Source organism: Branchiostoma floridae, chromosome 15 (assembly GCF_000003815.2).
Source record: "Branchiostoma floridae strain S238N-H82 chromosome 15, Bfl_VNyyK, whole genome shotgun sequence".
Taxonomy (NCBI): domain Eukaryota; kingdom Metazoa; phylum Chordata; class Leptocardii; order Amphioxiformes; family Branchiostomatidae; genus Branchiostoma; species Branchiostoma floridae.
Window position 1 is genome coordinate 12,868,805 of NC_049993.1, and position 24,100 is coordinate 12,892,904.

General features: G+C 38.4%; 4 protein-coding genes across 21 annotated transcripts in view; 1 reads left to right on the forward strand and 3 right to left on the reverse strand.

Moving 5' to 3' along the window:
- Positions 1-4,038, reverse strand: part of LOC118431889 (intraflagellar transport protein 74 homolog) — a 16,075-nt gene extending 12,037 nt beyond the window's left edge. Inside the window, exons 1-3 of one of the 5 annotated variants that reach the window (XM_035843309.1) lie at positions 3,873-4,021; positions 3,166-3,257; positions 1,276-1,352 (exon numbers count right to left, since the gene is read on the reverse strand). Coding sequence is in view for 2 of the 5 variants with exons in the window: in XM_035843307.1 (XP_035699200.1) it covers positions 1,276-1,352; positions 3,896-4,023 (205 nt within the window). In the remaining 3 variants the exon portion in view is untranslated. Of the gene's footprint in view, positions 1-1,275; positions 1,353-3,165; positions 3,287-3,872 lie in introns of all 5 variants that reach the window. The other 4 variants (XM_035843310.1, XM_035843312.1, XM_035843307.1 and 1 more) reach the window with 4 other exon arrangements.
- A 320-nt stretch (positions 4,039-4,358) lies between these two features.
- On the reverse strand, positions 4,359-6,609 carry LOC118431730 (gamma-soluble NSF attachment protein-like). The gene has a single exon (XM_035843019.1). It carries the CDS (start codon positions 6,544-6,546, stop codon positions 5,575-5,577), a length of 972 nt encoding a protein of 323 aa, XP_035698912.1. The 5' UTR covers positions 6,547-6,609; the 3' UTR covers positions 4,359-5,574.
- A 350-nt stretch (positions 6,610-6,959) lies between these two features.
- Positions 6,960-10,422, forward strand: LOC118431731 (tRNA-splicing endonuclease subunit Sen34-like). The gene is made up of 3 exons (XM_035843020.1): positions 6,960-7,303; positions 8,487-8,848; positions 9,252-10,422. The coding sequence occupies exons 1-3, from the start codon at positions 7,104-7,106 to the stop codon at positions 9,593-9,595; spliced, it is 906 nt and encodes a 301-aa protein (XP_035698913.1). The 5' UTR covers positions 6,960-7,103; the 3' UTR covers positions 9,596-10,422.
- Positions 9,604-23,943, reverse strand: LOC118431728 (5'-AMP-activated protein kinase catalytic subunit alpha-2-like). Of its 14 annotated transcripts, none has more exons than XM_035843005.1 (21): positions 23,775-23,887; positions 22,007-22,148; positions 21,214-21,307; positions 20,399-20,543; positions 19,508-19,595; positions 18,983-19,052; positions 18,709-18,757; positions 18,368-18,473; positions 17,847-17,958; positions 17,290-17,404; positions 16,836-16,886; positions 16,332-16,361; positions 15,751-15,830; positions 14,968-15,013; positions 14,244-14,276; positions 13,242-13,331; positions 12,940-13,010; positions 12,658-12,723; positions 12,323-12,425; positions 11,630-11,830; positions 9,604-11,592 (listed from the first exon to the last, which is right to left on the reverse strand). In XM_035843005.1, exons 1-20 carry the CDS (start codon positions 23,884-23,886, stop codon positions 11,652-11,654), a joined length of 1,782 nt encoding a protein of 593 aa, XP_035698898.1. In that variant the 5' UTR covers position 23,887; the 3' UTR covers positions 9,604-11,592; positions 11,630-11,651. The 14 variants fall into 14 exon arrangements, with proteins under 14 accessions (XP_035698898.1, XP_035698900.1, XP_035698897.1 ...); XM_035843007.1 differs by adding an exon at positions 15,432-15,440 and having other exon boundaries at positions 9,604-11,830; positions 14,968-14,986; XM_035843004.1 differs by having other exon boundaries at positions 9,604-11,830; positions 23,775-23,943.
- Positions 23,944-24,100: the final 157 nt, after the last annotated feature.

Consider the following 24,100-nt stretch of genomic DNA (forward strand, 5'->3'; position numbering starts at 1 on the left):
TTTACGTGAGAATAGTTTTCAACGTGGCTGGTTTGACCAAAGGCGATAGGCCATCGAGTATTTGTTGAAATCAGTATTACATGTACTTTGTCGTACTAAAATCAGACTTTATGAACTCAAACAGTGTGTACTCGTTCCACAGAGATTCCTGAGAATCATACACTGACTTCCACACACTCAGTGTACTCGGTCCTCTCAAATAGTCCCCAGAATCATACATTGACACACTCTCTCTGAAAGAATTCCGAGAATCATTGACATCACTGTGTACTCAGTCCACTAAAAGATTCCCGAGAATCATACACTACACTATTACACTATAAAACACGCGGTGTGTACTTGGTTCACTGAAACTTTGGCGGGAAATCTGAATCTCGCGTCTCTCTGATTGGCTAGCAATGATGTAATTGTCTTGTGCAGCAGCGACTCTAGCGGCCAGATATGGTACTGCTGGTAACGCTGTTCCCCGGAAATCGGACTTTACAAAATGTTGCATATCTTCTTTATTATTAGGTGTTGTGTCCCAAGTAATCTCACATAGCTAGTAAGTAACACCCAGATAATAAGTAGTATCGACGCGTTTTATTTCATTGCGGCCTTTCGCCGAAAACAAGGGCTTTTGAAACGGCGTTTCCTACCTATTCATTATTGTTCCTAACACCAAAGCGTTCGGAAGTCGGTGTTCGGTAAACTTCGGGTGATTTCGGCAACTGTTCGATTCTTTGGAACTCGGCAGTTCGTGTAACTGCTAAGTGTACGATTCTCGGGAATCTTTCCGTGGACCAAGTACACAGTGTGTGTAAATGTACGATTCTCGGGAATCTTTCCGTGGACGAGTACACAGTGTGTGTAAGTGTACTATTCTCGGGAATCTTTTCGTGGACCAAGTACACAGTGTGTGTAAATGTACGATTCTCGGGAATCTTTCCGTGGACGAGTACACAGTGTGTGTAAGTGTACGATTCTCGGGAATCTTTTCGTGGACCGAGTGCACGGTGTGTGTAAGTGTATGACGATTCTCGGGAATGTTTCAGTGGACCGAGTACAAAGTGTATGTTTAATATAGTGTATGATTCTCGGGAATCCCATGGTGGAACGACTACACACTTTGAGTTCATTAGAGTAGGATTTTTATTACAGCAAACTAATACTGATTTCAACAAAAACTCGATGGCCTACCGCCTATGGTTGACAGTTACGAAAAGTACAACTAAATACAACAACATTCTAGCAGGTGGTTGCTATGTACGAGTGTTGCTGAATTTCACAATGTACCTGTTGGCTGTCTGGCTGTTCCTCCTGCCCTGGAACCCGGTCTGCGTCCTGAACTTGTTGGCGGTCTGAAGTCAGCCCTACAGACATACATTTTGATTTTAAAATCAAACTTCTTTAAATGTCTCTCCCCCGTAAAAGCAAAATGCATGCACACTGGCACTGCAGCAAAGCATGCTTTCTCTGAAAACCTTGCCATGCTCCATTTGACTATGTACAGTGATTTACAGTCATTTGATTTTTGTTTCATGGTGTTTTGTTTCCTTGCTTATTTCTCACTTTTATTGAAACAACACTGAATTTTTAGTTAACATGGTCTAGGCAAAATACATAATATATGTATATGTGTGAGCTGTTTGGAGACTTGATCTTAAAAAAATTCTCTTTTTTTTTCCATCTTTGATATACATTTGTATCAAGATTCAAATCACTGGGTTCAGAGTGTCAGCATTGCTTACACATATCTTGTGATTTTTTATCTAACTTTTGAACTGTTTCCATTTCTACATGTAGCAATGTGGAATGACATGAAGTGGTATTAGAGTGCTGCACACGTGGGGTGGTTCTGACAACAGTAAACCTACATGTATAAATTTGAAGTCATTTAAACATGCACCAGTGGCAGGTGGTGTGTTGTGTGTTATGCAGTGCAGAATGCTATGTCTTTCATACAAGTGTACTGTTAAGCTTCAGGGTCTTTCACTTATATACAAATATGGGGGTCTGCATGTGGGGAATTGAGACAAATGATTGGTATTATGGCAAGTCAGGGATAAACAAGTCCACTAGCCCTATTGTCCAGGGAAAGTGAAAGTGCTGTTCGGGCAAGTGCATGTCCTACCCCACTTGTCCGATCGGGCAAGTAAGATTTTTCCATTGATTTTAGTGCAATTCTGATATACTTGTTACTTTTTACAGTCATGACATCAAGCAATTGTCTACAAAGAATTCCATTGCTGGAAGTGAAAATGCATATACTAGTAACAGTGACATTTGAATTTTGGGCAAGTGAAAAATTGGTTCGGGCAAGTACATTTTTTATGTGCTTGCCCGATAGGACAAGTGGATTTTAGAAAACTTGTTCAACCCTGCAAGTTCTGAAATCTCCAGTCCTAATGTATTCTGATGAATTAATTACGAATTGCCATATTAATTCATTTGAAGATCTGAATAAGTCAGACTCAGACCACCCGTTAATTAAGTTTCAGAATTAGACTAATTCAAAAAGGAAGATTTAAAAGTTGATTGACACGAAGGAAGGCATGCAGATCCCCATGTACAAGCCAAACCCATGCATTGCAGCCAGTAAAACACTCCGAGCCCATAGACCTGTAACATGCTGGGAGACACAAGGCACAATGGGTAGTGCAGGGGGAACAACATCATTGCAATGACAACACATTATGATTTTGATGTATACCATCTACTGTAAATGCATTTAAGTTCGCGGGGATTTAATTTCCCGCTAGTGGAAAAAAAGACTTTTCGCGGTGGTTTTAATTTCGCGGTAGCACCATGCACTGTAGTATCTTAATGCCCTGGAAAAATGTTCGCGGTGGTTTTAAATTCGCGGTGAAGCGGACAACACTAAAACCTCGAACATTAATCCACCGCTAACATTTCCGCATTTACAGTATTTGTTACCCATAGTGCCCCAGATCTCCCAGCATGCAGTGAGATCCTTTGATCATTTTCATTACTCCGTCTTTGTCCTTCTGCAGTACTTAATAAACATCATTAGACAAGACGAAGAAATGATAATTACATGTTCTATGCCATCTTGTCTTGATCAAATAAAACCCACACAAGCGCATGTAATTACTGTATAAGCCAAGCTACTGCAACTACTGCACTAAAATCTACCAAAATCCCGCTTTACAAAGAACATGAGACCTTCTACTTAAGTCTCAAGACTTAAGACGTTGATTTTCCTCCCGACTCACTCCTGCTTGACGTCTCACGGCAAAGCGTTGGTGTAGGTTGTACTGCGGTACAGAGAGAAGATGTGACTTACCTGAAAACAGTCTTGGGGTAACTTGAAAGTCATAATTATATGCCCTCTCACAGAGATCAGAACGCATTTGTGGCAACGGGAATTCTAGGTAATATGTCAAAGGTAAAGGCCCAGAAAAAGAAAACACAAAGTTCTTGTCTTGACCATAATTTGTTTCTATTTGCATAACAAGCTTCAGGTTGGTTTTGTTTTCTTTTTCGGGGTTATTACCTTTGACATACCTCTCGCTGCGTTCTGATCTCTGTGAAAGAGCTTTATATTAAATAATATTAGCAACGTTGTTCACATTTGAGTTTATAAAACTGTTATATATTATATATATACATGCTGATCCAATTTTTTAGCAATTCAATTCACTGGAGCTGTGCCATCACACTCTTAAAAGATGGTAGAATCAGATTTTTAACATTTAAAACGTCATTTTGTAAAACTTTTAATTTGAAGGCCAAAATTCAAAAGTTTTTCAGGTTGTCAAGCAACGGCCCCCCTCCCCTCGCTCGCTTTCTTCGACGTCAACTTTCACAACGCTTGATGTTAATACGAGACCAATTCAATTAAAGTAAATCAAAGAGATCGATATACTTACATATTTTGGTCAGCTTTACCCACCTACAATAACATATGGCCCCAAAACGTAACGATGAACGCGATGTCGAGAACAGTGAAGAACTTTTGGAGCGTTTTTGTTTTCTGCACAAAAATGTGCGCAAAGGATGATGGGATTTGGAGTAGTCCATTACGAAATAGGGGTCACATTGACTAAGGACCTGAGGCAAAAAGGGTCAAATGATTGACAGATTCATCAATGACGTATCCTTACTTATGGATTAGAACTTTGGGAAATGTGAAATAGCGTTTGAAAATAAACAAACCTACGGAAAATGATGATTTCTGACAATAACAAGACAATGGACTGACAGGTGTAATGTTACACCAATATGAGTCACCCTTTATTTCTATAGCTGACGGTACAATTTCTTAAGACAGTGGAAGACACTGGGTCATAAGAATTGAGAGTATTTAGTTTTGTATACATGTGTAATTCTAAGAACACCCAGAGCCAAAATGTAAAGGTGTTGCAATGCTTTATTATGTTGATAAAAGCTCCTTGTGGAAAGTAACACAGCGACTGGTACAGTAGTCAGTTATCATGATTTAAAAAGATCACATGACGACAGTTCTACTACAGCATACTAGAGGTACGATGGAGCATTGCTAAGTCATGACATGGGCTCAGATTCACTGCTATGAAGAACTTTTATTAATATTAGCTATGACCTTTAGTGTAAGTAAAAGTAAATTCACATCACTGGTGACAAAATTGCTAGCAATAGAAATACAACATCATACACATATACTTGACAAGTGTAAATGTATGACTCTAATGCTTTCTGGCATAGTTATGGGTCATGAGATATTTGATGCATGTAAGTAGTCTTTTTTGTAGCTTCCAATTCCTGACAAGACAAAGCACTCAAAATATTGAATTTGAGGTATCTAGTTGAGACTTCTGTTTCAACTCATACAATCACAGATCACTCAATCACAAAAAGCACAGTAACTTCACATGTTATACAATTATATTGACACACTGAAGTACATCACATCTAATAGCAATACAACTTATATAGATCTGTTGATACATTCTAGTCATTGTCATATCTATTTCAGCTATATTAACACATGTACAATGATTAAACATTTGCATTTTTATACAGTGCACTGAGGTCAAACAATGTAATGTAAGATATTGTTTAAGTTAAAAATGAGACCAAAAAAATACAAGCCTGTTAATCTTACAAACTTTTGGAATCAAACTTAAACTTCCTGTTTTCTTACTTACATTTCAATATTAAAGCATTGGCAAGAAGCAAATTTGGAAAGCTTTCCTTTATATTAAATTATGCATTTATGAGTATACACGAAAGTGTAACTGTACTGTATGTCAAATGATTGACATACTGGTGCTATACTTTACAATATAAAATCATAACTCTACAGTGCATACTGATACAACAGTAATAAATTATGTCTGCTGCTTTAAGTCCATTGCTGATACCACACTTCCATTTAGGCCACATGACATAGGCTTTGGGCCACTTCAACTTGAGAGGGATCAGAGGACTGATCCAAAGCTTGTTGCTAAGCTCTTTACTTTGCAAATGGAAATACCATGTTAAGATTTTTACTACAACATATATGTTGATGATACCATCATGGATAAGCCATTACACGTAAATGTATAGTCTATTTTAGATTGATTTTTTTTTGTTTTCAGACACAAAAGATCAACATAGTCCTCCAGCAAACTCATCCTCCTCCTCTCCTCCTCCATCCTCCTGGTTCTCTAACTGTCCCTTCTCCATCCCTTCTTCAATCCCCTCGTCTAATAACTCCGCCTTCTTTTTCTTCCCCCCTTCCCCACCCCCTGGGGCCTGCAGACCGCGGGCCAACTTGGCATAGTCATTGTCCATGAACTTGAACATCGGTCTCGCTGCGACGGACGAAAGACGCTCCTGATCGTTCTCGTCATACGCATCCAACAACTCTGCCAACTCCCGGCAGTGATCGCTTTCTGTGAACCCCGGTATGCCGTAGGCATCCTTGTATGCTTTCTCGGCTGCGACAAAGTCACCTCTAGCAAGCTGACACAGTACCAACTCTACAGTCACCCTGCTCACTTCTGGTCCATTTTCGCCTTCAATCTGGAACTTCTTCTCGACCTTCAGGACTTCAACTGCTCTGTCGTAGTTCCCCATTCTTACAAGAAGCTTTGCAGCTTTCTTCTGGAAGTCGGCTGCTTGTCTGGGTCTGTCTTCACACTCAGTTATATCACTGCCTATCAGGTAGTACTCCACTGATTTCTGTGGGTTGGTAGGCTCTAGTAGCTTGGCCACTCTATCAAATGTAGAAGCTGCGGTGTCTGGTACCCCATGCTCTCTGTAGAGGTGCCCTGCTTTCTCAATCAGCTGGGCAGCTCGGTTTAAGTCGTTTAACTCCTTGCACATCATACCTGCCTGTTCGTAGGCTTTCCCTGCATGGAACATGACGTTGTTTTGGACGTTGCACTCTGCCGCTTTTAGGAACGCTTGCCTGGCCTGGTCGTAGGACTTAGCCGTCTTGAAACATGTACCTGCTTTGGTGTAAGCAGACGCTGCACCGTCGTAGTCGGCCTTCCACTTGAAGAAGGACGTTTTCATGCATTTTTCGGCTTCTTTTAGGTGCTCTAGTCCCTCAGCTACACGTCGGTCGGCAGCCATGATGAAACTGGCCACATCATTAAAATTTCTTATTACGCGAAGAAAGAAGTTCCCCAACCCATAATCTCAGGCTATCTTTGCCCTAAAAAGTGCTGTTTTAACACAGAATACCATGGATGATTCTATATATACATAATATAAAATGTCATGTTCTAACTTTATGCTATCGAGGCTTTTACTTGTCCCAAAAAAAAAGCAAAAGCGCGGAGAAATATCAAACCAGGCAGTGATGTGCCCATCGACCTTCCCAAAATGTCAACAATACATTTCTAACAATTTTAATAAAATACAACATGACGATACAATATCTTGGCTCAAACTATTAACAAATACATAATTTCTCACCAAATATTAGGGTCTTTCCAGATATACGATTGCTTTTGTCTCGCAACTTTTCGTTTCATCAATTAACCCCCTATGTTTATGAATGTAATATTCCAGTAAACTTTGACCTTCCAGCACATGCAATCACATCTGCAACTTCTGTCAACACACATCGGAAAAATCAAAATATTCTGTGGTCTATAAGATTTTCTGTAGACTCGTAACTAACTAGAATGATAGACCTGTACCTGTGTCACGGCCACGTGTACGTCTGGAACGCTACAGACGCCTGTGACCTGCGGGAACATCACAGAATCGTCGGGACGTTTGTGGGCGCTCTTCCACGCTTGCCCCGACAGAACGTCCGACTAGGACGGCCTCTACAGCTCATGCCTGAGGAAACCACAGTACTGCTGAATAAAGGCATTGCCAGGTATGCTACAAGTAAATGAACTGAAAAATCCACCACTAGTCGAATTTTTTTTCTATTTTTGCAAAAGTTTTGTTTGATGGTCAAGAAGAATGGTAATCTCCAAGCAGATGTTGGGATGGCACTTGTCACTGATCCCAGTACTAAAGTTCTAGTTCGCGGTGGTTTTAAGTTCGCGATAGCACCATGCACTATAGTCTCTTACTGCCATAGAAAAATATTTGCTGTGGTTTCAAGTTTGTGATGAAGTCGCCACCACGAAAACGGCGAACATTAGAGCACGGTGAAAGTTTCTGTATTTACAGTAAGTCAGTAACATTACTATGATACTAGTACATTGTAGTGTAACACTAAAATGGGAAATTTTACTAAGTGCCACTTGTACGCCAGGTAGGAATGGAATATGGCAATGGACGACATTTATTTACAATTAACCCTTAAACTGCCAGAGTTTCAGCCCTATAAAATGCTATCAGTGTAAGGGTTTTAAATGCCGCTGACCTCCCGAAAGAAACAAGGCCGAAGTCCCTAACTTCCAGGGTTCGTGCGCTACACGCGCGCAAAGCTGCTACTTTGGGGGAATATGCTATCCCAGATATATCCGGGCACGGCACACAGGACATGTATATGTTTCTTTATTTCTTTATTTCTTTATTTGAATTTACCACATGCAAAAACAAGTGGAAGGGAGGACAAAACAGGTGTATCAACACCTTTACAAGTTGTCCTCCCAAACCTGAAATGATAATAGAAAACAATACGAAACCAAAATCAAACAATAAACATTAGACATCAAAAGTCAGTAGACATGAAAATACAATTCGGCGACAATTATACACAGAACCGATTATATACAAAATCATCAAATATCATTATATACAGAGTAAAAAACTAATTACAATACTAATGTAGCCTTAAAGCAGTGCAAGAGGCACACCCACAAGATGAGGACCAAGAGCAGGGGACGTCGATATTGAACTGGGTGTCAAATCTCACAAACGTGGCTCTCACAAGCGATCGCTTGAATGTCAAGATGTTGGACTTTTCAGTGGCTTGAACCCCATTATGTGTGCCAGATATATCCGGGTTTGGCAGTTTAAGGGTTAAAACGTTAGTACCAATATAGCCTTCACTTTTGACCTTATGCATGTGTACACTGGCTTATAGCAATGACTTATTTTCCCAGGTTGCTCGATGGCAACATCCCTCCAAAGACTGGTGAAGATGTTTCCCAAGCTATAACAGAACACAGACAGCAGAGTTTCAGGGAACAAGCCGAGATGTGTAAGAGCGACAGGAAGAGGAAACTACACGAAATGGCCAGCGTCATCGCCAAAGGACGAGCAGCTAAGAGAAAAAAGCTTGCACAGAAGGCAAAGGAAGAAAGTTCAAGTTCAGTGTCTACAAGTGATGTCTCAAGTTCAACTTGTGATCAGCCAGAAGATGAGGAGCCAAGCTTGTCTGTGGAGGAGATGAAAGAGTTAGAGGCTAAGCTTGAAGAGACTACAGGTTACAATGAACAGGCCTTTCTGGTGCAGATTCTGACAGGTAAAACGTTTAGTGACTCCATGGTCACTATGAAATAGTCTTAACTTAATGTCGATGTTGTGGATCACATCTTTGCTACCTCATACAGGCTTTTATACGATAAAACCTGACATCCCCATAGTTAAGTAGGATTTGTGATTAATGGTACAACACAAGTAAGAACTGGATTTAAAGTTTTGACTGTTAAACACATCTTTGTCAAGAATGATCTAATCCGTTGCTTCTATTACTTAATGTTATAGTAACTAATATGCAAATAGGATATGTGGCTCAGTAAGCAGTGGATTAAATGTTGAAGATAGTCTTTGGCATCCAACATCATTGGATGACTTTTGAGCCTTGAAAATGAGTTATATTCTGTTCAAGCTTACCTGTAACTTGTTTTCCTTCGTTCTACCTACAGAACAAGTTTCAGAAGAAACTCAAGACGCCATTCCCTGGAAGTACCCAAACACAGACAAAGAGACACTGAGATGCAACGTTTTCCAAGACCTTTGGGAGAAGGGCTACTTTCTGACCAGTGGTGGGAAATTTGGTGGGGACTTCCTGGTGTACCCCGGGGATCCTTTCCGGTACCACTCCTTCTACATCGCTGTTTGTCAGCAGAGAACTGAGAAAATGGAGGCCTTGGATATAGTGAGGTTGGGAAGACTGGGATCCAACGTGAAGAAAACTGTGTTGTTGTGCTCAGAGAGCGAGACCGGAGAGATCAACTACACATCACTACAATGGACAGGGATGAACTGAGAAATGTGTTGTTTCAAGTTAAAGATAATTTTATGATGTGATGTTACTGCAAATGTCCGGTCACTTTTGTAGCCATTTGTTGCATGGATTTACAGTGTACTTCTTCTTTGATGTTGTCAATGCCTTATGCTTCTAAAAGTAACCTTCATGTCCTCACTTTATACACTTGATATTGTACTGCTTGTGTGGACATGGATTAAACCTGATACGCATTAACTTTCTATTCCAAAACCATATCCAGTAACTACTTTTTTGTGTATTTTATTACCTGGACGTCTAACCTACATCGATGTAACTTTGGAGTCTGTACCTTTCAAGAGTATTACTGGTATTTGCCATCCTTCTAAATTGACTGTGGTATGTAGGTACGAGATGAAGAAGCTAAAGAAACAGGGATACTTGTATCCAAAATGAAGTACCGGTAGATACATTGTAAGTGTGCAAGGAAGCAAAGTTTGCCACTGTGAACTAGAGACATGCTACAAAAGCCGTCCTAGGTCCTATAACTATTTGGTGGCATATCAGACTCACCAGCTTTGACAACGAAATATAGCAGAATTCGAAGAAGAAACAAAAATCAGAGGCATAAAGCACAAATTGATATATTTTGCATCATATCCATGTAAGTTATATGTACTAGTCACTGACATAAGTACAAATATCACCAAGTTACAAAGACTAAAAAGGAAAGTTAACATGTTCATAACTAAAATTAATTTTACTTTTGTGTATCTTTAATATTATGAAAAGCAAGTCTCTTGCCTTGTGTAGATGATGCAAACATTTTCTTTTGATACATGTACTTTTCATATTCACAATTACCATTTGCTATTGATAGCTACAGCATAATTTTTATAGGCCAACAAGCCTTTCTATTGCAATATATACACTACAAAGTACACACAAACATCTCACATTGCACACCAATACACTGTATTGTAATTGTAACCATGTCTGGTTTTGTTGTATTTTTTTGTTGACCTCTGCATGCTTTTTTACATTACGATGATTCATAATCATCAGCAAATATAATTCATATAATCATCAGCGAATGACAATAATTCGCTACTACTGCCAAACACTTTCATTGCAAACAAAACATTTTTCATTTTACATCTAACATTATGTTTTATCACAATAAGAATATTTTTGATTTAAATTTGTCTTATATAACGTTATACCTTCTTTAAGGTTTCAATTACTTTTTCAAGTAAAAAGATTGTGTTGTATTTTGCAAAGAAAAATTGGAAAATGGTGGTATACCCAAAACCATACATTACATACAATGGCATAATCTTCATGCAGATGTCCTTCTGTACACATTTAACCACCTCCCTGCTGCCTTGTTTTGTAACCAGTACAAATTGGTGCCAAAGCACTACCTTAGCAGGTAGAGAGTTAATCTCACTAAGAGCATTACAATGCAACTATACAGACATTTCTTTCAGTCATCATCATCATGGGCAAGTTGCCCAGACCTGGTCCACTCTCTCCCTCCTGACATCTTTCTTTCATTAGTGTGCTCTATACGTCTCAATCTTCATGCCATTGTAAAACGTAGGCAATTTCTTAACATAAACTTTGGTGTTGTCATGCTACAACTTCTATAAGTGTAATTGTTATACAAATAATACAATCATGGAAGGCTGCATGCATGTATTTAAACCAAACGTAATACATATAGCTCTAGACCTGTGGCTCTTAGCTTCCTAAAGAAACTAAACAAGCTGTTACACATGTACAAGAAGTCAAACTTTGCATGAAATGATAGTAGTAGATTAGGAAGCCTTGCATAAAGGTTTTCTCATTAACTATGGATAAAATTGTTCTTTTCATAACTTTTATGCTGTGCAATGCCATAAAACTGACTAATGTGCATGTGTACTGTTATAAACTGCCAAATAAGACACTGACACTACTACCGATCCCACAACTGTGTCTCCATACTATTTACACGCTATAGTTTTAACTGTCTTTAGTAGGCCCATCATTTCTTTCTTGAGATTTCTTATCCGGACTGTCAGTTCTTGAAGCCTTGTGTGGTGCAGACTAGTCCTCAGCGAGCCAGGGTGGTGATGAGAGCAGCACACATCTCGAAGAACTCCAGGGTGTGGTGGACCCCGGCGGAGGCGTGGTGCGTGCCGGTCTGCTGGGGGTGGGTAGAACCCGTGGGGGTGGTGGGGGTGACTAGGGAGGACTGGCTACCCGAGGGGGTGGACGGTCTGCTACCATCACCTGGGAGACAATGGTTTTCATTGTTAGAAGAAAGGAAAATGATTTTATGGATGACATCTACCTCATTTGCATACTCTTTTAGTGCAAGAGTAAGAGTATTTTGTTATGCCTTGTTTGTTCGATTCTTATTACATTTGTCAACAAAGATTTTGGCATCTTGTTTTCTTTACAACCAATCTCGTTCTGTCTTGCATTACATTTTGACTTCTTAAAGAATGTGTCGATTTAGAATTGTTGGTCCTCATCATAATTACCAGGATTAACAGTCTCAAAAAGCACTGCTATAAGGTCTTGTCTTCTTAAAATGTGAACAAGACTGTCTCTGCTCAACACACAAAGAAGTTCCCAGACATACCAAAAAGCTCTGGGCTGCACTTTTCATTTGCTACAACTATTCCCTAACCATGAACATCTCAAATACACGATTGACATTGGTTTTCTTCTTTGTTTATATTACTCGTGGTTTAGTGGAAGAGCTAAATGCCAACATACTGCTTCCTCCTCCATCTTCTGGGTCAGGAGCATTGCTGAGGCTCTTGAAGTCCAGCAGGTAACTCTTCTGGTCCACCTGGTACAGCTGCAGGCTCATCTTGGCCTGCAAGGGGGCGCCAACCACACACAGATTATTAAAGGTGTCAATAGAAAATGTAGCAGATTGTTTCAAGATCCTGTAGCTACCGGTAGTTGCTCTAACAGTGATATTACATACTCCATTTCTTGTTACATTTCATACTTATTACATTAAGCTACATAGAATTTTTCTGAATCAGTAAAATGTTAGTTGCTAGTTATTAAGATTGTACTGTATATCAAATGGTAAAACTTACATATCTTTGTGTGACTGGGTTTTTCCTCCTTACTCTCAAATGAAAGGGGTTCACCATTTTCCACTCCTGTGGATGAAAGGAGAAATCATGAGTAACAAAAATTCTATAACAATTGAATTTTTTTCATACTGAAGAACAACATTTATTAGCATTCACACTAACACTAGAACTTGCTTGAAAACACATGCAATCCATACTAAGAAATTATTGTCCTATGGACACTGCCTTGCTGGTTTTAAAGCATATGCGAGTACTAACTGCAAATGTTTACAAATAACTTACATAGTTCAGCTGCTTCATAGCTCTGTACACCTCACTCATTATGTCATGGGGCTTGCTTTGAGAGCGAATACCTGAAATATGAGATTATACACAAGATACAATGAGACAAGATACCTGAACATCTGAAGTTCTTCGGACTAGATAGTAACAAATAAAGAACAAATAAAGGGTTTCCATAGATTTAAGTAACAACTGTGAAACATCATTTGTAACAAATAAATGAAATATACCACATTTACAAAATTTGACAGGAGAAAAAGACTGTACAACTACCATCATAAGAAGTTAGTAGAGATATTTACCTAGGTGCCATTTAGCCTTCTTGGATGGGGTAGGTAGTCGTCTCTCTGTGGATATAAGAGTGTCCAGGGCCGAGGAAGGCTGGACCAGAGCTGTTTGGGTGGTGGTACAGCACAATAGGTTACAATTAAATAATTAGTTCCCTCAGTCTTGTTAGTAGGATTCAGCAGTTAATGGTTAGTGAGCCATTAGGGTAACTGGCACTAGACATAAACATATATTGACAGTAGATTATTGGTAACATGGGTGATTTTCTCTCATTGGAGGATTGGCATTTCTCAAGAATTAAAAGTTTTTATCTTCTGAAATATATTGAAATGGGTACACAAATTTCTCTCAAGTACAGTTGTGAATCATAATAAATGGAAAAATGTTAGTACTAGTAATAATTTTTCTATCCTTAATTTAAGTGTTACTGTTAGGGCAAATGATGCCTGAAATAACCTTTACAGATATTTTTTCTCTGTGCCACAAAAATCATGGTTATCATCATTTGTGTCATTTAGTGATTATCCTATCAGAGTATCACATATGTCTTCTAGAAGACATTTGTTCTTCTTCAAATTTTGACTTTTGGCTTTGATAAATGTGACTGTGAAGAATCAGTTAGGGTTGTCCCCAGGTCTCACTTTTGCCAGTCTGGGATTCTGGATGGATTCTTAACTGTTACTTGTCAAATAATCTTAAAAAACTGTTTTAGCAATATATTTTCAGCAATTTACCAACCATTCATGCGAAGTCTTTGACAGAAGCCCATTCAATAGGCCGATCCCATAGCCATAACATCCTCTGTCGAAATGTAGAGATTAACTTAAAGCATAGAAATACAAATATTTGATGGACATGCAGCAACTTTTTGATTAGCCAAACCACTAATTGCCATGCTATCATTGGTTGGCTACTAATTATGATGGACAGTCAGAATTGGTCGATTCCATCCAAACTCCCAGTAGGTGCACATGGGGAGAACCCTGTACGTAAGTGAAAGTTGGAACAGTGCTTACTCTTCCCTCCTGACGTGGGCCGCGAAGTCCGAGCTTATGTAGGAGGGACAGAAGGTTAGGCAGAATTTAGGGACAGAACTGAAAAAACTTTCTCAAAACTGTCCACAAATTTATGTGGTACGCATTATGGAAGGAAAATCCTTCCTCGTCAAAAAAAAGATTTGTATGATTGAAGTGTAAAGATACGTAAAAGATTTAAAATGTGTACCTTATTACTGTACATAACACCTAGTTTTACAATGTATTGTTACTAAACAACTAGATTGTGACACTAACAACAGACAGACTATGGAATTAGATTTGTATATACAGAAAACAAAAAAGGAAAATACAGCTTCATCAAACACAATCATGCATATTTCAAAAAGTCAGTGCAAGCAAAGTGTGAAGTTTCATTCTGATAAGTACAAACTTAAAAATTTTGGAGTGCAAAAATTTGGCATGCTACATTCATAATTATATTTTTGATGACACTCAAGCAAAGCAACTCGTAACAAAATCTTTAAACATTTCTGACTACTCATGGCAAATAAGATTTCAGCTGGCAAAAAACTACATGATATCGCTGTATCGGCATCACATTTTATGTATCACTGCTGGCAAAATGCAATCACAGTCACAGCATAACATTACATCATGTCGCTGATTTTTGAACGGCTAAAGAACAGGAAAAGTTTCACCGAGTTGTGCACAACACAAGAAGACGTGGAAGATGTCGGCTTACTTGGTCTGTCCGGGAAAGGCTTGAGGGGCGAAATAGGAGGAGCAACCTGTGAGTGTGAGTATAAAATACACGCATAACACTTCCCACTGTACTTAACCACCACCACCATCGCTGGACTGGCTACAACTTCAACACAAGGCTCCCTGCAGTGCTAAATGTTTTGTCTATACTTTCCTCTTGATAGATGCAAAGAATTTAGGAGGTAATGTTGAACTAAATTTTCTGCATTTCAAGGGGCAAATTCAAAACAGCCTCACCTTAATTTGTTTGAATCTGTCTTTCGGTACGGAATAGTTGGATTTTGTCTCCAAACCAAACAACATAGCATGTATATGATATTGCATACAGCTAAATCTGGTTTCATGAGAAATTTTACCATTGTGACTCCCAATCTCAGTGATATGAGTCTCTCTATCATGATTGTAACAAAATGACCCATCATAGAGTCTATGTACATATCTTACCTTGTCAGCCTCCAAGGTAAGCAAAGAAACAAAAATTAAGCTCCTATTAGCCACAACTGGGTCCCTTTCAAACACTACTCATTCTAGAATTTCAAACACACTACTTAAATAAAAAATGTCACAATCATTAATAGCTAAGTTTTCAATGATACATAGTGAACATGGCTACGACTAAATCTTCTACGAGAATACAGTTCAAACTAATATTACACATGATAAAAAGTATACACTCTTTTGCATTCAGGAGTGCCCCCTTCTCCTCTTCCCCCTAGTAACACCCTACATGTATCTCTATCATACATGTAGAATGTATACCTACCATTCTCTCCTCAATGAAGGATGTCTCGGGAGGGGGGCTTGTTGCAAGGTACCAGTCCTTCATCTTCATGTTCTTGGCAGCTGAAGGTCAAAAAGGTCATCACTAAAAGCCAGATTCTACTTCATCTTATGGTAGCATTTCTTAAGAATGTTGGATTCAAGGCAATAAAAGATACACTCAAAAGACAGCTCCTCGTTTTTAGGAATGCAACCATTGGATAATTACATCTTGCAACACCTGCCCAAATAAATTTCATCATGACACTTGCATACATAGCACGGCAAACCATGTCCATTCATCAAATACTGGCATTCTCTTTACATCAACAATTAGCAAAGACACACTTCTTGTTCCAAGCAATTTGCTGTGAAACAAAATTAGACTAGGCTTTAGACTAGGCTTGGCTGAACGTAGTTAAGCTGGTTAAATTTTGGTATGAACTAAGGAAAGTCTTGCATTATCTTGCACTATTTTCAAGTTTAACTTTTTAGCTGCGGCAAACCCTGTTTATTCCTGAGATGATCTGAGAAAATACACGAGCTTGTAAGTACTGTGCTGCAAAACATATCCGTAACATGTACCTTGCAGCTGTTGTACACATTTTTTCAACTCTACGTGAAGGACAGAGAGAAAAATAATGAAAAGAAAAAAGGAAATGACAGAATCAAAGAAAAGCTCAAAATGAAGCAAACCAAACTGCACATTTGGACAGAGACACAAACAAAATGAAAAGGGAAAGAAATGAACACATAACTATCAGACAACAAATGTCCTATTATGTGTCTTACTGATAGAAGCTGAAGATTTCATTGACAAAGAGAAGACGATATATACTACCTACTACCATTAAGAAATTACAAGAGTGACATTTTTCTGTTATCATTTGTGTATTCTATTACGTCACACAATTCTACAGGTGTACCAGGCTGGACTATACCCCTGACCAAAATATACCCAGGGTACAATTTAGTCAGGGGTATTTTCTGGCCTTTTACACTGGTGCAAATTCATTAGCATAATTTCTGAGTGCTCTAAAGTAAGACACAGTAGAACAGAGAGAATGACTGAATGTGTAGGGGTGTTACCATCCGAGGGTAGAGACACACTGCGAAGGAAGTTGTACCGTGAGCTAGCAACTGTTAGGGGAGGGGGGTGCCGGGTACAGGTGAACAATACATGTAGCGAAAAGAACAGAAAGAAAAAGAAAAGAAAGAAAAGATGTCAGTGTATGTGGAGTAATCATGCAAATGTATTCAAGGGTAAAAGATGCAAGTCAAAATAACTGGTTAAAACAGACTGCTGTTATTGTAGCTTAATGTATACTAGGGTTTATAGTAAATAATTCTTCAATGACATTTATTTCAGGTACAACATAAGTGCTGCAAGACATTGAACTGGACAAAATGTACAGAGAAAAGTATAAAATCATTTGAAGAGTTTCAATCCAAAATACTTAGTGCATTTATATATATTCTAAAGGGATGAAATATAAGTTGGAAAGAAATGGAAGTGTACGAGAGATTTACAGCATTAACTGACCTTCTCTCTCGATGCGCTTGTTGTCCACGATAAGATGGTACGCCACGGCGAGCGGGTTGTGAGGGTCTCCGCCCAGGAGGCCACTGATCACTTCCGTCTCCTTACACTCAAATTTCTATTGTGGAGAAAGAGATATAGTGAGGTCAAGGACATTCAAGTTTGATCCACTCACACCCGGATGGACCCCTACTCTTATTATTAATGTGTGTTCTTTAATGTGCAATTATGACTCTTTACCAACATGGGCCACCGGCTTTATATCCCATTTGTGATGAAGTCCCTAACCAAAGCTTGGCACTCATTTGCATAAAGCATGAGGTTAACAAGGCTACGAGAACTACATATATATCTATTATCTTTGTGTTTTCATATGACAAAAAAAAGATATAAAATAAGAAAAAAAAAGACTTTCAGAACTAACTTTGTTAAGGTAAGCAGCAAACCATGTCTAAAGTCCACATTAGTTGTGTTTCTTATACAACTATTTTCTAGTGTGTGCGCTAACTAAAGAAGAGAAGCAACTTCTATTCCCTGCGATGAGCTGCGAAGATCCTTACATGCAGTACCTCACACACTTCCCTCACAGCGTCATAGTCTACCACGTTCGTGTCTTGCTCGTCCAATGGGAACAAGTACGCGGGCATGTCAATCTTTGTCCACTCGTGTTCTCTACAGAATAAAGAGGACAGACAAATTGGCTGTTAAAGTGTTCACATATCATTTGTAATTGCTACCACTGTAGCAGGCTAGAATGTACCCCCAGTGAAAATAGACCCAGGTACATTCTGGCCAGGTGTATATTCTTTATTGCTACACCTTTAACTGTTGATTACACCTTTTTAAGTTATTGATTACCACTGCATTCTATAGTTGCTAAGTTGCACATTTTTACAGGTGACATAGGCCAGAATATAACCTTAGCAAAACCATACAATGTACATTATACTTTCTGGCCATGTATATATTCTTTACTGCTACACTGCTAACTTCAGGCATTTATGCATTAGATGCTAATCTTCCAACACACGTGTTCATGTAAGTACAACTTAAACAGTTTTTTTATGTGTTTCGTGCTGACCTGATCTCAGGGATGGTAGCCCGCTTGACTGGATCCACCTCTAACATGTGCCTGAGTAAGCCCACCACAGTGGGGGACAGGTGGTCTGGGATGGGGAACACCCCTCCTGCAGTAGTGGTACAATCCATCCAATCAGTAAATGCACAACTGGAAATACCATTAGCATTGTCATCTGACTCTAGAATTCTTTTATTTCATGTAATGATGGCTTGCATATCAAAACTATGGGACTGTTAAATTTAACATCTTCAAAGGCTATGTATTGTATTCGTATAATAGTACTACAACATGCATAGATTGGTTGTTGTACTCATTAGCAAACAATTGATAGAAAACATTACCTTTAATTTTCTTGAACAGTGTTGGAACATGTTCATCATCAAACGGAAGCTGAAACAATAAGATTAGTTGTAAGACCTTGAAACACAATTGGGCAATATGATAACAGCAAGACATCTTAATTCTAATGAAGAAATTATTTCATAATTACATAAAAGATCATTTTGGTCTTCTTTCTGAAAAAAAATGACAAATTGTTTAGATGGATGAGCAACGATTAATGAACTCTTTTTAAAATGGAAATGATCTGCTTCCTAGAAGTAAACTGAGACTCACAGTTCCACAGAGTAAAGCATACAGGATGACTCCACAGCTCCACACATCTACCTCTGGACCTGCATACAGTCTGGAATAATGAACAACAAAGTTCTTAATTCAAAACCAGGACCTAGATACACATGTACAATCATTGGTGACAGTTTGTCAGCTTCAACAATTTTTGACTGGCACTATTCCATACTGCAGCTTAAGTATCACAGCTCACAGTCAATGTGATCCCAAATGTAAAAAACTCTCATACATACAACTGTTACATGTATGTGGCCCTACACATAATATTGTCTAATATGTATAAGACTAATTGTTGTCAATGACGTTCCAACCTGGTGAATTAGTCTGGACAAGGAACACATTCAACATGCCAAGTAGAATAACATCACTGCTTTAAAGTAAAGTTAGGTAAAGGCTGTACGTTTACATAGTACATTCAAGCAAAACAAGACAATTTTTTCTACATCAGCCGTTTCATGTACAAATCAAACATTTGTTGCTTGTTCAAAACACTAAAAGCTGAGTACTTACTTTCCGGAGATGACTTCTGGTGCGGCGTAGTTCGGTGATCCACAACTGGTACGGAGAAACTCTCCATCCGCCATCATGTTAGAGAGGCCTGAAAACAAACATTATAGCATGACACACCTGGCTTAGGCCACACCAATTTAATTTCTTGGTTCACGGATTTTTTCATAAAAAATATGGAGCGAAAGGGCGAAATAAAAATAAAAATTGTAAAATGGTTGGGGTAAAGGTAACATAAAGAAAAAAAGTTTTCAGCTTGAAAAAAGTACAAAAACACTATTATTGTACAGTAACAGCACCCTGTACCCACACTTTAAGGAGCTTATAATATAAAGGCCAATTTGCTACACCAGAAAGTTGGTGAATGGTTTCATTGATGGTGAAAATTTGCTGAGTGATAATATTTATTTATTTATTTTTTCCAAAAAATAGGAGCGAGCGAATCCGTGAACCAAGAAATTAAATTGGTGTGGCCTTAGAGTGTCAACTCCAAAATCATGGTAACAATACTACCATTAGTATTATACCATAGTAAAAGAAACTACATATGTGGAGCCTGTTTTGCACAACACCTTAATTTTAGCATGCTTAGTTCAGTGGTTCGTGACCCTGATTGTGGACCAAGAAGATGCAAGACCAAATTCCGTCTGTTGTCACTCAACAGCCATGCATGATACTGGAAAGGGTCCGAGTTTTTTGGACAATCTGTGGTCCACTGTTCATTGTACTAAGTGATAACAGCTTAGGAAAATTCCCAGAAGAATGAACCTTTATATACATGTACTATTCATAGTGTCTGTCTTCTCTGTCATGACCTTGATTAGCTCAACTGTTCATTGAGTGAGAATTGTTTAACTGTGACTGAATCAACATTGATCTATCACCAATACGTACCAAAATCAGCTATTCTAACATTTCTGTTGGAGTCCAGTAGGAGGTTCTCAGGTTTCAGGTCCCTGTGTACGATCATGTGCCTGTGACAGTAGTCCACACCCGATATGATTTGCTGGAAGAACCGACGGGCCTCAGCTTCCTTCAGCTGTTGAATAAACAATAACAAAGACCAACAACATGATTATATTGAATGTGTATAATGCAATGTTACCAGCTGCTTTTAATGGGTGGTTCTCTTTTATGTTTTCTCAACTTTCAATTTCAGCAAAATGATTGTCTCCCAATATGAACATAGAGTATATATGCTATTGTCTTATTTTTACCTACTTTCTTCAATACGTTCATTACTAGCAGTAGCCTGAGCACCATCATTTGCCTACTTCCTGAAAACTTTGGTTAGCCAGCGAAACAGTGCCAGTTAATACACATCATTCTATATATGTACAATATATACACATTTCTATCTTTACACCCAATGCCATGGTCCCTAAATCTACTTAAACAATTAAGAAATTATAAATTTCTATTTGTCCTCTTCCAAATTGACTTTCTACCTACATTAAGTAAGGACAGTTCCATTTAGAAAGCCAAGACCAAGGGATGGAAAGTCATAAACATTATAAAGATAAAAGAGTAGGAAGGATGTCAACATGCTACATCATGTTTATGAAGTACAACAATACAAATATGAATGAGTAAACAATAACTTCAATCAATTGAATTGGATACAAAATGTAGCTGTCCCCTTTTGAGGTTTTTAAATGGAATGATCCTAATCTGTGTAAGCCATATGGTAAGCTGTAAATACAGCGTACCTTGCCATGTTTGACGATGTAATGAAACAGTTCTCCCCCGGATACATACTCCATCACCATAAAGATGTCAGCAGGTGTGCTGATCACCTGATACCTGAAAAAAAAACAGAAAATACACTGCCATGCTCAAGATATCGGTAGAGATCCTGACCGGAGTTTCTGTCGACAGAGACCCCGATTGGAATCTCTGCTGGTAGAGATTCCAATTGGAGTCTCTATACATGTACATTGTACAACATAACACAATCATACATGATAGACATGTCTGTATGACCCTATTTGACCATAATAATCCATCTATAATACATTTTTTCAATCATTCTGGACTCATTTCCTTCATAAATCTATGGATTGGTTACCAAGTTACAGATATGGTTTGAATATAAAAGATTCCTATGCCCTGAACATGTTGCCGTAGACATTTACTGAAAAAGTAATGTGTGCCAAATTTGATGCTAACTAACTTGCCTCATGAGCCGGTTCATAATTTGAATTGCTATGTGTGTACTCTGTAGTGTTATGCACATGTGCAATAGTAATACATCAAAGTTGAAGGCTCCTGAGACATAAACAATCACATATGGACATAGTACTGTATCAAGATTGTCTAGACAGGAAGGTTGTTTACAAGTCAGGAGCCATTACCTTTGACCTTGTGTAGGCATAATAATACTTCAAACTGTGAATCTACATATAAAGTATAATCTAGGCATAACCACAATTGACCATAAGACACTAGCTTGTAACACCACAGTTACATCTATGATCTATTATGCAGATGCCCCACACTTACAGTTTGATGATATGTGGATGTCTGAAGAGCTTCAGGTTCTGAATCTCGCGCCGGATTTTCCCCACCACGTCCAAACTCTTGATTTTCTGCCGGTTCAGGATCTTTACAGCCACCTTGTGACCGGTCAGGGCATGCTCTCCAACTGTGTTGTGGAAACACAAGCACCCTTCATTTTTGTTGACATGAAAAAATGGATGACACAGTCACTGCAGATGTAAGCCTCAAGTGTAAAACAAAAAGCACAACTACAGAGACAGAGTAGGGGTGGCCCAGTATGCTTGATTAAATACATGAGCTGTGACAAGGCCTAACTGCACAAAAAACTTAAAATATACAACTACATTTTGTAGTACACAAGGATAGCTGGATAGACTGCAAAAGACTGACTGAAATCCCATAGCAACTTATTTGTCCCAATTTGGCCAATTCTTTTTTTCATCCAGCTCACACAGCTGCTTATAAGCGACTACTAAAGGTCCCTTCAAGGATATAGGTACTGGTCACATTTCATTTCTAATTAGGTATACACGGTCATGTATTTGAATGGGAACCAGGACACAAATTTTCATACTTTCACAGAGCATTCAATCTATATATTGGTGTGTGACTGGAATTTTCTTCACGCCCCTTTAAAAGCTTTCTTCTTTCCTTTTAGTCCCAGCTTCCTGTATGAGTATCCCTTCTGAATCTAAGATTAAGAACCTTGCATTGATTTCCATTGCCATTTTTCGACAACAATTTCGTTTCTGAAAATAGTTGATAGGATGTTGATGCAAATTTCTAACAATACGGAAAGACTTGCATACATGTAATTTCTGAGATAATATAGTAAACTGTTCCCACAAAGATTAGGGTTAATCCATTTCGAGTCTGAGGAGTGGTGACAAGAAGATACAGAAATTAATAAACTTGAGTTGAATTCTCAATAATCCTTTCAATGTTTTACTTTCATAATATCCTAGGCCCCTACCCTTTCAACTTGATTTTTTTCAATACCTTAAAACGTTTCAGACAGAATGTGTCAAACTCAAACTCTTTTGGATAGTTACGAGAAAAAAAATATTAATTTGCAATGCATTGACATGATGACATCATGCATACATTAGACCATACAAAGATGACCTGTCCAGATGTAAAATATGTAAATTTCTACATGAATGTCATATTTGATAAACAATAAAGACATCATTCTTAGTTAACGTATTTGTTTGTTTGCAGTTGCGACAAGTCTATTTGTTTTGGTGACCACAACATGTTTTCTTCATAAACCTGGTTAATATACAGCTCTACTCCTTAAACTAAAATATCTTACTGATGGCAACTTGAATGCAGTTTGAAACTTAATCATACTCTAGCATTGCATCGTCTGGCCCTGTCTAGACAGTTTCATCTTCATTTTCGTGTAACAAATTTTTGTGGTGATTTTCCGCCATTACCCGCCATGACACTCCCCCTCATTTGCATACCATTAATCAACCACACTTTTCCCAGCGTAACCAGATATTTCCACATTCCAGAGTTCTCAAAATACCTAAGCTACCTGCAATTATACAAGAAAGAACAGTCTGAACTTCTTAAACTTCTAAATTGTGAAATTATGACCAGAAACGCTTCGCATTCCACCCCAAAGAATGCAGTACGGAAACATGATGTAGCCAAGCTAGCGCACATGCAAAAGTCCCAAACGTCAACAACAAATTTTAAAGGGCTTTTTCACAAAAATAATGCAGCCCTGCCGCAAAATATTGCTATAAATACTTCCACTTACTTTTCACTTTGCCAAACGTTCCCACTCCGAGCGTGTCGCCGAGTACATAGTGGCCAATTTTCACCTTTCCCGACTGAGACCCAGACAGCGTTCTCTCCCGATGGTCCGCCATGATGTCTACTTTTTTTGGGGTATATCAAAATAACAGGAAACGGAAACACGTCATACCATATGCAGCATGGGGGTTCAATTATATTTGAACATTGATGAATAGTACATTTTATACAAGTTTAGGAGTAAATACTCTATTTAATGATCAAAATATATATAAATTTAATATATAAAGTATTTTATAGTATTAATTTCCATATATTTTCCATATTATA